The 17424-nt window shown below is 37.9% G+C and overlaps 1 protein-coding gene across 1 annotated transcript in view; it reads right to left on the reverse strand.

Moving 5' to 3' along the window:
* Positions 1-17117, reverse strand: part of LOC107583934 (cGMP-inhibited 3',5'-cyclic phosphodiesterase A-like) — a 98431-nt gene extending 81314 nt beyond the window's left edge. Inside the window, exon 1 of the mRNA XM_016270286.1 lies at positions 15555-17117. Coding sequence (XP_016125772.1) covers positions 15555-16322 — 768 coding nt within the window. The 5' untranslated portion in view covers positions 16323-17117. The remainder of the gene's footprint in view (positions 1-15554) is intronic.
* Between the last annotated feature and the right edge of the window lie 307 nt (positions 17118-17424).

Below are 17424 nucleotides of genomic sequence, written 5' to 3' on the forward strand. Positions count from 1 at the left end.
CCTAAAAAAATAAAAATAAAAATAATATATTAACAAACCTCTCTTTTAACAAAAAAAAATCAGAATATAGATGAAACTAAAACTGTAATTCATTTAAAAAGCAATATTTTTAACTGTATTGTGTTTAGTACTTTTTAAAACTAGTATGAGAAACACTATGCCATATGAAGTATTCCCACATTTAAACAATTAATTTCCATGACTTTTCCACAACCTTTCCAGATGTTTGTGGTTACTGGAAAACAGATCATTTTGATTCAGACCAATTTACTAACTACTTGGAAAGAGCCTCGAAATTAAGCTCTATAGCTTGAGGTGATGTTTTATACATATTATACATGTTTTGTTCTACATAAACACATACACACACAAAAAAAGCCAATGACATATTGTAAAGAACAGTGTAACTAAATAATGGTATATTCACTACAGAAATTTCCACTTTACGGAAGTCAATAAAAAATACAATAAATGAAATAAACGTTAAAATTGTGGTTGATATTGCTTTCAGATCATAGTTAAATAGAAACAAAAGGTCAAGATTAGCACATTGCATTGTGAGATTTAAGTAAATGTAGGTCATAAAATGCTATGCATACAGAAAATGTATATACACACTTTAATAGTGCAGAAATAGTAAGAATAGCATGCTATTCTGCACTATCCTCTGCACACGCACTGTTTACAGGCACACACACCAGAGGCGAGTCCATTAGCCCTTGTGATCAGGGACAACGGTTGCACAAAGTCTTGTGACAGCCATTAGCGCGGACCGGAGAGCGAGAACACCTGGACACCTGGATCTGTTCATCAACAGCACAACCCTGAGAGAAGCTTTCCAGCTCAGCCGCAAACCAGTGCGAGCTGGATCTGCTCAGTTTGTTTGACGAAGCCGTCTGCCGCATGGCCTGCCTGGTTTGTTTGAAATGTCAAATGTGCTGCTTCACGGGCTGGAGTCGAGAGACAGTCGAGTTTAGCCCTCCGAGGACAACACGAGATGCATAAAAGAATATATGGAGAGTGACTGAGTGTGATTTGAGGAATCATTCATGTCTGGAGCGCAAACGGTGCAGGACGAGTTACATGACAAAGTTTAATACAAACCAAAAGTATGAGCGTTATTAAGAGTGATGCTTGACTTAGTAGATAAATTATGGAAGAAGCTTTGAGAATCTTTGGGTCAATAATACTAGGATAGCTAGTAACTATAGTCTTGGTGCAGAAACTATGGTTTATTAGAGTATAAAAACACATTGTAGGTGATCGACTACCATTCAAAAGTTTGGGGTTGGTAAGATTTTTTTATTTTTTGAAAAAAAGTCTCTTATGCTCAGTGAGGCTGCATTTATTTGATAAAAATTACAGTAAAAATTGTGGCATATTATTATAATTTCAAATAACTGTTTTATATTTGAATATATTGTAAAATCAGCATCATTACTCCAGTCTTCAGTGTCACACGATCCTTCACAAATCAGTCTAATATGCTGATTTGCTGCTCAAGAAACATGCTGCTCAAAAGAACAGCATTTGTTTAAAATAGAAATCTTTTGTAACATTACAAATGTCACTTTTGATCAATTTAATGCATCCTTGCAGATATATGACTGCAATCTTTTGAATGGTAGTGTGTATAAATAACATTAGCAATCTGATAAGAAGAAAGATGAAATAAAGCTTTTATTCGTTTCCATCTGAAGATAAAAAGAGGGTCGCTGTGACTATATTAAAGGGGTGTATCATATGATGCGATTTACATTTTTCCTTTCTCTTTGGAGTGTTACAAGCTCTTGGTGCATAAAGAAGATCTATAAAGTTGCAAAGACTAAAGTCTCAAATCCAAAGAGATATTCTTTATAAAAGTTAAGAGTCAACCACGCCTACCTAAAAAGGCTCGTTCTAACACGCCCCCACATGTCTACGTCACTGTGTGGGAAGATTTGCATAACGCCGCCCAAATGTTCACACAAAGAAAGGTATTTTCGCTGTAGTATTGTTGTTGCCGCCGCCATTTCGTGAAGGCGCTGTGTGTTTCGTTGTGAAAGCGAAACTACTTTGTTTGGCCTTCCAAAAGAGGAAGATATCCGCTTCGCCATGCCTGGAGCTGATCCGTGCTGGTCGCTGAGGAAATACATCAACTTCGCGCTGTGTCCAGCCCGGGGTCGTCACATCCTTTGTCGAATCTGCCAGCCTCCGCTCACTCTAGCCTGCTGTGTGAGACGTTGTGTTTCGTTGTGAAAGCGAAACTACTTTGTTTGGTCTTCCAAAAGAGGACACGACTAGAAATCAGTGGTTAAGTTGTATTTACAACACTGTTCCAGAACAGCTTCAGATCACACTTTGTTTTAGCAAAGCATCACGTTACTTGAGGATTCACACACACAACATTAACACACCAACATATGCGTCACTTCAGATTACACACAAATGATTCAACCGATTCCAGCTCAAACTCATTGGAAAAAACACATTTCAAAATTACTTTACTGTTTACCATGTCATAAAAGCCATTCATATAGAGCTAATAATGTTATGTAAACATCAAAATGCAATTGTTTACAAATCATACACTATGGCAAAACTGTTTTGAGTTCATGACATTGTACTGTGCATGGAACGGTGTGAAAATAAGTATTTATTAATCGATAATCTAACCTGAAATCAAAATTTGTGTCAAAAGGAATACAGTTGTTGGTGTTTTACTGCCACTAGTGTTGATTTGTATCAGTATGTTTTTTTTGCAAAAATGTAGATTGATGCACATTTCCAATGAGCCAATGTTGACCAATTTACATGCTGTACTTTACACAATCTAATAACAAAAAAGCACTTAAAAGTACTATGGTATTACCACATTTTTGGTACCATGGTAGTTTGATTTTGCCTGGAGTACCATGAAAATACCATGGTACAATGGCTGGTCCACCAGTTCTGACAATCAGTGAATGAAAACATGTCTACATTTCCAACAGGTGAATATTCTCACTGGTTTTACTGCGCATTCTGGGAATTTCAAAGGAACTAACATTTTTGGACAGACTTTGGCTAGAAACGTCCAATTCTCAATGCTTAAGAGATGTAGGAGTGTTTCTTTCAGGTCCTGTACAGATGGATCACATCTGTGAAGGAAGCACAGAACCCCTACATGCCCTCTTTCTTTCTATCTTGCTTTTTTATTTTTCTTCCTCCCAGTGAAAAGAACAGGAAGAGATGTGGCATAAAAATCCCTATAATTCTTTTAATCACCCCCAATGAAATTGTTAAAGCAGCATGACGGCAAACTAAGCAAACACATAAATGGCTTTATCCATGTGAGCCTGCGAAACTATTCTGCGCATTACAATGGCGCGTATCTGCACACGCACACACATAAACAACTACTAAGTGTGCTTAACGTTTTAAAGCATGGCACTTATTGAAAATAAAAACAATGTTGTCTTTGTTTCAGCTATAATGTCTTCAGTGTTTAGTAGATGTATCTTTACTATCTGTTAAATGTCAAGCAGAAACAAGCCTTGGGAGAAACATTAAACAAACAGAATAATTTGTACAATGGGTCTTCCAATACATACCAAAACATCACTTAGAATAAGCAGAACTGGGTTAAAGAAGCCACAAAAAGCTAACGCTAAATCTGTCCCAGAAAATATATTAGTATTATGAGAAAAGACTGATTTAAGCTTTCATTTTTGTGAACTTTCTGAGCAGTAAGCAGTAACTAAGTGGGTTGTGTTAATGCTGGTAGCATTTTTAGTAGCATAACAGTAGCTTAGTTTTTTTTCTAGTAACAAGCTACTTTCCTCCAACAATTAAGTGAAGCATGACACTGCAGTTTGAGTGCATTTTTAGTAGCAAAACCCTTATGAAAATTACCCATGGTTTTATTATAATAAAAGTGTAACCATGTTTTTTTGGCAGATGGATTACCATTTGTATAACCACAGTTTTACTACAAATACCATGGTTAAACTATGGTTAGTGTAGCAAAACCATGGTTCAATTTGTGGTTGCCATGGTTTAACTACAAAAACCTTTTTTTATTTTTTAAATTTGCAGTAAAACCATGGTTAATTTTCGATTGGGGGCAATATTTAATTAAAGTCCCCATGAAATCAAAATGAAAGTTTTTTGGGTGTTAGTATCAATATGTTAGTCTTAAGGTTATCTATAAGGCAATGTGCTCCAAAACAGTGACAAAATCCGCATTTAGAAGATATAAGCATTCAAAGCTTCCAGTTCGTCACTTCCGCCAAAACGGCTCAACGATTTTTTTGACGTCACATCGTACTTCAGCTTCTCATCAAACTTTCTGTCCAATCAAATGCTCTCTAGAATCCGAAGCGCCCGCCCCCTACACTATAAAATAGACGCTGAAGCCGCGGCTGAAATCGGTCACTTGTCCACAGAATTAGAATTTTCTGTACAGTGAATGGCACGTAGTGCACTATATAGGGGACAGGGAACGATTCAAACCGTGTAAATATACTTTCCATTGAGGAAAAAAAGAAGTCTGGTTTCGAGCTGCGTCACGGTAACCACCGCACCGCACACACACTCTGCTCCGGTCCAGAGACACGATAGCACGGAGCGGATCACATGCGCGAGTCGGCGCAGACCACAAAATGTATCGGAGCTATTTGAATTCTACACAGAATGCTATATTTTATAGCAATATGGATGATAGCAATAAGATTGTGGCTGGCATAACCTGTCAAATGCGGCTTTACGGAGCTGAACGGCTCTAGCCCAAGCTGTGATATAGACGAACGCTTTTGGCTGTTTTAAAAAGGGGCGGGGCTGCTTGATATGTCCCGCCCTGTCTTCCTGTTTCAGTTAAAATGACGTCAACACAGAGTAACGCTGCGTGTTTCTAAGCATTTCAGGGGACCTTTAAATGCTACTTCATGCTATGCTACAATGATACTTCTGTTTAATGCTATTGAGATCCTCATTGATTTAGTGCCATATAAATGCTCTGAATGCAGAAAAAAATTATATCTTTTGATAGTTATTTATTTACAAAAATACAATGTAATTAGCTTTTTTTGTAATATAGCTAACTACTTGTCTGTCCTGTACCTTAGGATTAGCTTGTAGTTTATGAAGTCTTAATGTCACCATTAAACGGAATTAGCGACAGATCTTTCCTTCCGTATTGTGACGTACATCCTTTTGTAAATATCAGAAAAAATATGTAGGGACTTGTTTATATAGCGGTTTTTGATTGGATGTTGAGATGTTGGTGTGAAGGGGCGGGGTTTAAATGCTACTTCATGCTATAATGCTACTTCTGTGTGTAATGCTACAATGCTGTCTGTACTTTACTTTAGGATCAGCTTGTAGCTTCGTAAGTTTTAACGCCGCAATGAAACGGAAGTAGCGACAGATCTTTTCTTCCGTATTGTGATTGGAGTGTAACAATCATTATTGAAAAAAGAACAAATGTAGGGCGGGACTGGAATTCTATGCAGTGGTTGATGATTGGATGCTGAGGTGGGGGTGTGGCACTCAAAAGTAGAAAGGCGGGGCTTAAGCAGACTAGATGATTGGAGAAGATATTTTGATAGGTCAAAACCTACAGATGAATTGTTCACAATAAGATCCATTTACATATGTATTTAGAAAAAAGATGAATTTTCATTTTATACCGAATTCCTTGCCCTACTGTACCTTCCCTAACTGATCAACAGATCTATGCACTTTTTGTGTTTTTACTGTGATCACAGTCAGATCTAGCAACGGTGGGCATAAGACAGCAGCAGTTCACACAGTATCTGTCAACTCCTGACGCAAAGCAGGGGCTGGTTTCTCACGCGAGCTCTGACGGTGGACCTGTGACTGCACGGCTTCACATTATTAGTAGAGTTACGTGCTTAACCCGGCTAAAGAGCATCCGAAAAACACTTTCAGCTGTAATGGTCACAATTGCGCAGGCAATTATCTGATAGACAAAACACACACGCAGACAGAACCATCAAGATTGGCGTTGGCAGCTAAGGTGCGAGCTGCAGCAACATGTCAACTAAGCAAGTTTGTTTCTTGGCTGCAGTTACAATCTTCCAGCTGCCGTTTCATTGTTTCCTCGGAGAAGCCGGTGGTAAAACGAAACGCCGGCTGTTATCAAAGCCTCACAAAATGCTTTTGCGTCAGGAGTACCCTCAGGATACATAGGGGGTTCGAATGCGCGTTTGCCTTGATAACAGGGAACTCAAGTGTTGAGTGAGTGAGTGAGTGAGTGAAGTGACGTGTGGCCAAGTATGGTGTCCCATACTCTGAATTAGTGCTCTGCATTTAACCCATCCAAGTGCACACACACAGTAGAGAACACACACACCGTGAACACACACCCGGAGCAGTGGGCAGCCAATGCTACGGCGCCCGGGGAGCAGTTGGGGACATTTTTTCATCGGTGCCTTAATTGAGGTAAAGATATTAGTCACTATTAATGAGGTAAATTCACACGGATTTTAAGATGCTTTCCCAGAGACTCATAATCACAAAGAGGATTGTTATCATGTTTCATGCTATCAGATGCTACTAAATATTTATAAGCTAAACATTAAGCAATTTATAGAGAGGAGACGAAAAATTGTTAAAAAAACTACTTTACTGCAAAACTACACTGTAAAATTATTTTGCAAATCAAAACAGATTATTGTAGTATCTTTTACAAGAAATACTACTTTAGTCTTTCTACTTCAAAATTACGTTTAACGTGTTACTTTCTTGTTTCTTTGTCATTTATTGTTTATTAAATGGATCATATTCATAAAACATAAGAATGTTAGAAATAGTCTGAAAAACCACTACAAAATTTATTAAATTCAATGTGACAATTTCTATAATACATTTTTTAAGAATAATTTGCAAAGAAATATGTTTAAAATTAAGGCTATTAACTGATCAAAACTAAAGGAACTATAATTAAAAACAGAGTTTTTTATATTTACATTATATATTATTTATAATATAATATAAATTATATTTATAATATATTATTATTATTATTATTATTTATTAAATTATCAACTAATCTTAAAAGTATATATTTTTATATATATTTTTTCCAAGGACATTTTTAATTATACAGTAAATAATTTATATTAAAAATGTAATATAATGATATATATTATTTATATATATAACTTATTTTTAAATATAAAAAATATTAATATAAAATATAAATAAAATATTAAAAAATGAAAATAATTGTTAAATTAATTGCACTAAATGACTCTAATTACTATGAATCCAGAAGTTTTGGGAAAATTTCAGCAATCAATATTGTTCAACACTACTTTGTTTGTTGACTTGTGTGTATCTTTTTGAGCAAACGTTCTATAAACTGTCCAGAGCAACTTTGCTTCCCACTAATTCAAATATACTTAGAAAAAAGGCAAACCATCCCTCAAATACATAAACCCTAGCGCAAGAACGAGCGAGAGAGACGGTCTGACAAACAGACGTACAGATGCAGTTTTTGTCGATGACTGGCTCAGCTCTGAAACTTCCCCCATCACTACACCATCTGCCATCCATATTTTCGAAACTAAAACACGCCACTGAGTGAGTTAACAAGACAGGCCTTGTCTGGGGCCGGCCGCTCATCTGGGCAGCAGTGGGGGAGCTCCTGGAGAGAGGTGCGCTGGGGCCCGGCCAGCCCAGGTTAAAATAACACGCCACCTCTCAGCAGCTCAAATACATGTGACAAACACACAACCACAGAGAACACTAGTGAGTGCGCACTACGGCTGGGAGATAGAAATAAACATTTATTAATCTTTTTTCAGCCTTTGGGTGATTCAGTTTACATTTGCCAAATATTGTATGCATTTTCTTTGATTTTTGTAAAAATATAAAATATTTTTATTTTTTATTATTTCGTAAATGCTGCCAAATAGATGTAAAATCTTTAATTAGTCAACTGGATAAGTTAAAAGTAACTGAAAATTAAATTTAAATTTAATTTTTTTTTTATTTATACTCATCAGTAAAATAATACATAGTAAACAATACAAAAACATAATTAAATATAGGCCTAATATATTTAATTAGTATTCTGGATTTATAATGTTTCATTAATGAAGGAACACAAAATATTTAATTATAACTATAAAATATAAAAAAAATATTTTATCCATTTTAATTTATACACATTGGTAAAATAATACATAGTAAATAATAGAAATATATTCAGATGTAAAATATTTAATTAGTAAACTGGATTAGTAATGTTTACTTAAAAAAAGAGTGGTTAACTATAAAATTAAAAAATGTTTAATCAATTTAATTAATACACATTAGTAAAAATAATACATGGTAAAAAATAGCAATGAATTCACTGAAGCAGAGTTTGATTCAAAGTATGATTCAGCTGATTCACAGAAATAAATCAAACTTTAATGCCATTTTTGCATGTTTGTACATCACAACATTGTTTAGTTTTATAATCACCATCAACATCATTAGAAATATACAGTGAATCCTCAATGTGCATCGCCAGGCCCTAGTAAAGACCGCAGTCCTCACTTCTTGGCATCTCATATACTGTAATAAACGATTTAGTCAAAAACACTAAATTTCCAGAAGCCTTTGAACAGCTTGTATTCTCATGACACACTTTTACAGCAGCTCAAGGTTTCTGGCGTGTCCGGCCTGCAGTTCGTTTGGATTGACATATGTAGAACAGTTAATGTCATTTGTTTTTTTTCCGCTCGTGTGCCAGCTGCGCACCTGGTTCAGATCGAAGCGAGGAGAAACAGCACAGATCTTCCTAGCTTGTTTGGAAAGAGTCGAACTGCTAGCATTTTTAAAATGGATGAGGTTTTTGGCAGCCGCCCGCCCAGGCAAGACAGCTGAGGCTACACATTCCAGGCCTGGCACGGTCCGGCTGGACGCGAGGCCTCTTACAAGCAAAATACAGCGTGCCGACGTCAAAGATCCCTCTGTCTGCTGCAGCGGACGGCGCAGACGAGACCAATTAGAGAGAGAGGGAGCGCAGACGTGGGCCTGCAGGAAGGAAAACAACCCTCTGGTGTAGATTAAAAATCTCTCAGCCCGGCTACTGCAGATCGGGGCAGAACCGTGAGGGACGGAGCACGGTCCACTTCAGACAGGAAACCATTACCTTCAGGCCACATCGTCTGCTTTAAGTGAGCTCAAGTGCTTGGCTTTTTTCACATCTCGCTGCTTTAAGAGGTTTATCATCAACCCCGGCCGACAGAAAAGTCCCACCTACTAACCTCGTATCACCAGCGGGCTGCATGGGAAAAGGACCCCCTTAAAAAACAAAAAAAAGCCCATGGCACAGAAACGTACTCCTGGTCTCTATGGATCTCCATTTGCGTCATCCCTCAAATAGCCCCTCGCACACCCTTTCTTCTCCTCCAGAAATCTAATACGTTATCCTTTCCTCCATCACAAAAGAAACAGAAACATCTTAAATTCTCAGGCCACTAAAAATGCCACTGTTTTTCTACTTTTGGGGAGGCAAGACAACAGGGGAGGACCCTGCATTTAATCATCCAGAGAAAAGACGTGACGAAAGCAGCAAAAGCGTAGTCTTTTAAGTTAATGTGAAACCTTTTTTACTTAAAGCTCTTTGGTCATTTATGACCGAAAAGTTTTGGTTCATCAGAATGGTACCAAACTTGGTAAAGGTTTTGGTCCTGAAAAAAAAAAAAACAGTCACAGGAAAAAATAACTGCATTGGAAACGAATGGGAAGCTAATTTCATCTAGTGGTAACATTTGGTACTGCACCCAAAGCTATTTTTTTTTTGTTGCGATATCAACCTGAAATTTGGAACACATCTTATTTAGACTTTTTTGCACTTTTAGAGTATAGTTATCTATATATTTCATTAAACATTTGAAAATAGTATTTTTGTGCATGTTTCATAATTAATTTAAACTTCTATAACTTATATAGCAATAATCTGCCAATTGTTTTCTTTAAAAAAACGTCAAAACTTAAGTTTGTGCTCCAAAGCATTTATGACAGTTTAAGTTGGAAATGTCATGTTCATGTCTATGCTCAAAAAGCGGTTAAATGGATTACAACTATTGCATAAATATAATTTAGTTCCATAAAATACCCTAAATTTCAAAATATTAAATAAAAAAAAACATTATTAGTACATTCATTCCATCTTGATAAAAATGTTTGACATTTTTGACAAGCCCACGAGGAGCACCAGAGGGTTAATACATTCACTGCATGTAAATAAAAAATCATCAACCAATAAAATGGATAATTTTCACATTTCCTTGGCTCCTAGAAGCAGACGTAAACTTCCAACCACCTTATTTTTCAGTCCAAAGTAAGCTGTTTTCTCTAAATGTGCAAGACTTCCGATTCATTAGCTGCTATTGGTATAAAAAAAACTTGCTAGATTTACAATGTTAATAACTGTGGAAACACATCATCACAGTCTGTGAAAAAGGTCCATCCCTTCACTGAATGTTTTTTCTCATTAAATATCCTGTTACACTCCAAAATACGTCACATTACTGTAAAATGGGTTGAATATTATTATTTCTGCACCCGACATGCCTGAAGATGATGTGTCGGGCCACTCAAACAAACACAGCAATGTTTTTGAAGCACTAGAGAGCCAGTGTTTACACTCGTGCACACGTCAACCTACAATATGAATGGCTTAAGCCTAATGCACACTAGACAAAAGTTGCACTTTTATATTCAAAGTCTGCCACAAAACATTCTAGATTGTAGCCGACTTGCAAAAGCACTGGTGAGACAAATTTTTTAAATTTGGAATCACAAGAAGAAACAGAACACAAGAATTCTAAACAAGAAGAACAATTCTGTATGTTTAAATGTGCACAAGTCGTTTTATTATATACTTGACTTGTCTGTGCACAATTTTAAAAGTACGTTTAGGACTTTAAGACCTTTTTAAGACCAAGTAAAGGACATTTAAGTAATAAAGGGAGAAACATAATGCATCAATATGTTCTCTAAATGTAAATGCCACAATGTGTTATATTAGCAACACTTCGAAGTTTGAAAATACAACTTCCAACAGAGCTCCATTCATCCATTCAAGCTTTATAGAACATGTAAATACCTATTACTGTAGCTTCTGCACACAACTGATGTTCTTCCGCAGTATTTTTGTCTTGTTTTCCAGTGCAAATGTCAAAAAACTTAAATCAAAATAGATGTAAAAATGACATATGACTAAAAAAAAAGTATTGTTTTCTGAGGAATTTATTAAAATTAAGTGAATTTATGATTAAAAAAGGTCAGATATCTGCCAATGTGCTCAGAAATATCAGCTTAATTCGAAGATAAAGATAGTTTTTAAACCCCGTTGACAAATTTGATCTTGTTAAAAGCACAAATTGTACAATTTCAATTTCTCAAAATAACAAGACTCCATAACTTTATTTTGCATCTCAGGTAAATGTACCTTGATTTAATGATGTTAAGATATTTGCATGGGAAAACAAGAGAAAATTTTTCCATTTTTTGCAGTGCATGCAACACAATACCATGACTTTAAAAAATGTCAGACTTTCTGCTCCAATTCTAAGGCCTTCATTTTTTGGAATTAAGCCTCTGTAAGACCCACAGAAACCCTGATTAAACTGGGACAGGAGAAAGTATTTTAACACTGAAAAATGCCTCACTTCCCCTTTAAGAGCAGATTTAAATACTCTCGGCTCTGCCCAGAGGCTCCGGCTCACGGCGAACAGCTTTTCCAGGCAGCCCTGGGCTAATCGCAATTCAGTGACCCGCTAAAGTCTACTAAAGGCTCCACGCGGTGAGGTGTCGTGTTGAAACGGCTCCTCGTGCCATTAAACAGGGGTTTTCCACGAACACCGTCCTCTGGAGACCTGTGCTTAAACGCAGGCATATGCAGTGAGCTACGCTTCCGTTTACCACCCAGAAACACACTTTTAATAACCTTCAATCATCTAGAGCACTAGTTCACTAGAAGACTAACAGTTCTTGAGAACTAAAGGTCCAAACTGCAAGTACTGTATCAGATTGAGGAGCTCAGGCCACACCATTCATAAATTCGACATCGGGACACACTTATTAAAATCCCAACTCCACATAAGGTTATTCAAGTCTATAGAAAGACGAGTGGGCGAAGGCCTGGTTCTCAGTCCATTTGAAGACCATTACGTAAGTCACTTCACACAGCGATGTTCATAACGGGAATGATTTTCTGTCCGTCACTGAAAGCGCCCAGGGCATGTGCTCTACTGAGTGGACGACAGATAATGGTCACAGCCGCTCTGAGCTCACTTCCTGTTTATCAACCACTCAAATTAAAAGATTTACTAATGCGAGTTTGATGCTCGGTTCGACTAAGACTTCACATAGTACTTCTGTGGCACATTTGCATAAGTAACATATAACAATTATACAGTAACAATTATATCTGGCTTATATCTGCTGTAGCTCAAAGAAAGGAGTGTGATGATAACACACAGTTTGGACATTTTTTTTCAGCTTGTGCACTTTGCTAATCAACAGTGTAAATATTACTAGTCTATAGTAGGCTTTATCCTAACAATGCATTTGAAAAATATATTGAAAAAATGTTTGCAACACCAACATTCTCAGAAAAAAAGCTGTCACAAGGATGGTGTCCTTTTAAAATGTACACCTTTATACCTTATTTACCTATTTTTAGCACTTTAAAAGGTACATATTTCTACCTAAAGTGTACTTATTAGAACCTAAATGGTACAATATTAGTAACTTTTGAAAATGTACAGCCCCAGTGACAGTTTTTGTACCTTTTTCTTTCTGAGAGTGAAAATCATGGGTTTGGTTTCCAGGAAATGTATTATAAAAGCAAAAGCTAAATGAATAAATGCAACTGTACATTTTGGAAGATGCTATTTTTATCCAAAGTGACTTACATTGCATTTTATCACTTCATGCATTTCTTCTGGAATCAAACTCATGACCTTGATGTGAACTACTTTGATCTACATCATGTACAGTAGTGGCCAAACGTGATGTCCAGCCAAGGAAAATTGATATATTTGCCCTTTATTCAAACATACTGATGTTATTTTCTAAACATACTGAATAGTTGTGCTTGGAGAGTGTAAAACTTTTACATGTGCTTCACATTTCAATTGTTTCATTTGTGATATTGCATGAAAATGGCTACTAATCAAATGATTATTCAAAGCTGTAAATTAGACAAAGACTATTGGAAGAAAATACAATTTCAGTCTTTGTACTTCAAAATTTCATATTTAATTCAATGCTACTTGCCACTTCTTTGTGAAATTTACAAGCAATTTCAGAGTGAAAATTGTTTCAAACTATTTTTTTTCAGTGTACAAGGGAGAACCAATTAAATATTAATAACGGATTATACTGTAGTCAATGTATACTTAGTTTGCCAAATAATTTCTAAAGTTTAGTGTGAAAGTGAGACTTCTGATTCATAAGCCATGTAAATATCTAAGTGCAGTAAATGGTAAAAGTATTTGCACTACAAACCAGTGTGTTTATTATTTTGATATATTATCATAATCATATGATAACAAATACCTGTTTGCAATATCAAGCAGCATAATGGACTATTTTTGTACAGTTAAAATAACTGAAAGCAAATGATACTTGAAGTCTCACAAATTCAAGTTACAAACACACCACTTTTGCATTAAAAATAGGAGCGTGCAATGATGTCAGGAGCATGCAAACTTTCGAATTAATGTCAAATTAACATCACCAATATGTGATCGCATCCATGTTTTCATAACAGTAGCAAACTGAACATGAGTTTGCGGCCCTGTCGCAGAAAACAGCTTTCACACCAACCAAACTCTGACGTCAAACAGACACCAAAGGCTCGTCTTCGCTGTTCTGTGTGGCCCATTAAGACACACAGGTTATTGTAAGAGCAGACAGCCAGGACGACATGAACAGCGCAGGGGTCACATGCTGGCATGTTTACACAGCCAGACCACACAGATAAAACAACTGCACAGAAACCGCTATAGGAACTAATATCACTCCAGACATCACACATGTGCACCAGGTGTGTGTGTTGCAGAACATGGAAAACACACTCAGGAGTCTATGTTCTTTTCCATTTCACAAGTGTTGCACCGACAATGCATGGATTCGTCACAAATTTTGTTCCTTTTAAGGTTCCCGTAGGCAAAAGGTCCCTAATGCATTAATTATATGGTCACTAGGGGGCGCAAATTAAATGAAGAGCGAAAGCAGCAAAAAGCAGCAACTTCTCTGTGAAAACACTAAATGTCCAGTGAGAATAACAAAGGAAGAAGAATTTAATTCATGCAAAATTCATCTATTGTTACAATGCAAACCATGTCACTTCATTTACAAATTTACTACAGGATTTAATGCAAAACTTTAAATGCAAGTTCATCTTATTTTCGCATAAAAGAGCTTAAATCAAGCCTGCAAACGTCACTACAACATTTGCAATTTATTTAACAATTAATCAGCGCCATGCTTAACAATAGGCAGTTATTTGGACGTATTATTTTTCAATAATTAGATAATTTCAACTAAACATTTTGTGTACTTTGCTAATCAACAGTTTAAACATTAGTATTGTATAGTTGGCTTTATCCGAACAATGCACTATACATTAAAAAATATTGTAATATGTAATAATTATGCAGAGACTAATCAAAATGTATATATTTATTGTTTTTAAAATTTGATTCAAATGGCAAAAAAGCTTTGATGACCAAAAATATAGTGACTGATTCTTTTAAAAAGCTACATAGCTTACAGCTTCACTGTAATTGCAGCCAAATACCATGACATTCGTGCAACACAGTCTTCAGTGTGTATGTAGCAGAAATACCTCTAATATGCACAAACACATGCATAAAAACATTAACTTCAGATTCATGTAAACTACATGCATCTTCACTGTAGTGCATACACATCTGCAGGATTTTCGTCTACGTGCACAAATAGCCTATAACACAACATGTCAGCACAGCTGTAAAATCAAAAACACACCTAATAGAGTACAAGAGGTCAAAGTTCACTGCTTTAACCATGAGCTTTCCTGCTTGATAATATGCCATACATGAAATCTAAGAATGCATGCTTGAGTGAAAGCGTTCCAAGTATCCAAGTAAGTGACAGGACAAACAAAAACCTCTGGGGAAAACACAACGGACAGAAATCACATCTTTATAGATAGATTTATGACCATTACGCCATAATAATAAGAAGTAACACTTCAGATTGGATTATAATTCTATACAACAGCAATAAGTGCATGCAGTTCATTAGCGTTATAATTTATGCCAACAAACAGTAACATAAAGCGTGACCTATTTTTTATTAATACGATCGATAGCAACACTAAGACAGTCGTTTTGTTAAACGCGCTCTTAATTAAGAAGCAACACAGCCTAAAAAGTGTCTAAAGCGCGTCCTGACGCGGAGTTATTGTTGTTCGCGTGATCACGTTTTAATCCGCGATCATGCCGTTACAGTAGACGATCACGCTCGGATTTCGTAGTTTGCGATCGACAACAGCGCGATCAATAAAGAGCCCCTACCTGGTCTCTCTGTAAGCAGGGCAGCGACGTCCTCCTGTGAGATTTGCTCCTGGGCTGGCCGTGCTGTGCCATGTCTGACGAGACTACGGAGCTGGACCTCCTGCGCCTCTTAAATACCGGAATATCTCCGCTCGATCCCTCCCGGTGTGATGCGCCCTGCTCCGGCGGCAGCAGCCTGTCCGCATACCTCGCCAGCAGGACCCCCAGCACCCCGAGCAGGTACGCCAGGTAGGGTCTCCAGCTGGCGCGCACCTTCTGCAGAGACAGCAGCGATACGGTCCTGATGATGCTGATGAAGAGGAGCACTGAGATGCCCTGACCCAGACGCACCACCATGAGCACTCCGCTGGCCAGGCAGGCGAGCAGCACCAGCGCGGTGGCGGTAAAGGAGTACAGCTGCTGCGCATCCAACAGCGACTGCGCCGCCGCTTCACCCAGATGGCACACGGTGAGCAGGAACACGGCGGTGCGGATGAGCACCCCGCAGCGGAGCAGATACACGCCCACCCAAAAGAAGGCACACACGAGCGTAAAGACGGGGGAGAGCAGCTGCCACGCGAGTTCCGCGAGCGTCACCAAGTGACACGCGCGCTCCGCGTCCCAGTCCGCGGAGAGCAGCGCGAGCAGCACGGACAGCGAGGCGACGCACGCGGCCGAGGAGAGGCTCCTACGGCTCCACACGAGAGCCAAGCGCGAGTGCCAGCAGTCCTGCTCCGCGGGAGTGACACAAGTGCGCACATAGCCGTTGCGCACGGTTTCCAGTGCCATCGGTCACGGGAGAGCACGCGTAAGCGTACGCGCTCGCGCGCACACGCATCAATGCGCAGAGCCGCCGTTCCTTTTCACGTGAGCCAGAGACTCTCAGACTGCATGCGAGACTTCAATGCATCCTCCTCCGAGTCAAAAGTAAAGCCGCGGTGCGCGGAGGAGGAAAGCGAGCCCGTTTTCTTGGCGTAAAATCCCCCATTACCTTAAAGATCCAGTCGAGCGGAGCGAGGAATTCCTGATGTTTCTAGGCCACCATCATCATCATCATCAGTGATCTCTCTCCCTCTCTTTGTTTCTCTCTCGGATCATTTTCACGCGTGGAAACTCTCGCTGCACAAATATTTCCGTGACTTTTGGATCGTATTGGCCAGTGTCCCGTCGCCCGCGAGGCGTTCCTTTAACAGAGAGCGCGCGTTGCTCCGTATCGACAGTCAAACGGTGATCCCGATATTTCAGATCATCAGTCAGTTGATTTATTGATTTCAGCTGCTCGCGTCCATGTGCTTTCTATCCTCTTTCATTTTTGGAACTCACCTTCACCGACGTCATCGTCAGGACCTCTCCGTTTATGGGGTCCGTTTAACTGGCGGGAAATAGATTTTTCACATTTGGAATTTAGAAAAAAAAAAGTCGTATGGTTTTATTAAACCTAACTATTAAATAACTTTATCATTTTAGTGTGTGTGTGCTGTGCAAAAGGTGAAATGGCACTACGTGTACCTGATGCGACCCCTAAAATTTTTTTGAATACAGCTTTTCTTATTTTCCTACAATTTTACAGTAGCCTACATGAAACTAAAAATCACAATTCCCTGCGTTGTCACACAAAATTAATATAAATGTCGCTCTTTGGGTTTTCACACTTTCTTGTCATTGACTTTCCTTTAACGATAATATTTTAGCAGACTTAAGGATTTGTATAAAATGTTCATTTATTAGCCACAGATATGAAGAACGTTATTGATTTTTTGTGTTTATCTAATGTTGTCTCACTTTTTTTATTTTCTTCTTTGGTATTTTTTTTGCTGACTGGTTTTTCTTTTACAATGAATTTGATAGTTGACATTAACATTGACTGATAATCACAATTCCCTGTGATATC

The sequence above is a fragment of the Sinocyclocheilus grahami genome, unplaced genomic scaffold, assembly GCF_001515645.1.
Source record: "Sinocyclocheilus grahami isolate Dianchi unplaced genomic scaffold, SAMN03320097.WGS_v1.1 scaffold56.1, whole genome shotgun sequence".
NCBI classification, from domain to species: domain Eukaryota; kingdom Metazoa; phylum Chordata; class Actinopteri; order Cypriniformes; family Cyprinidae; genus Sinocyclocheilus; species Sinocyclocheilus grahami.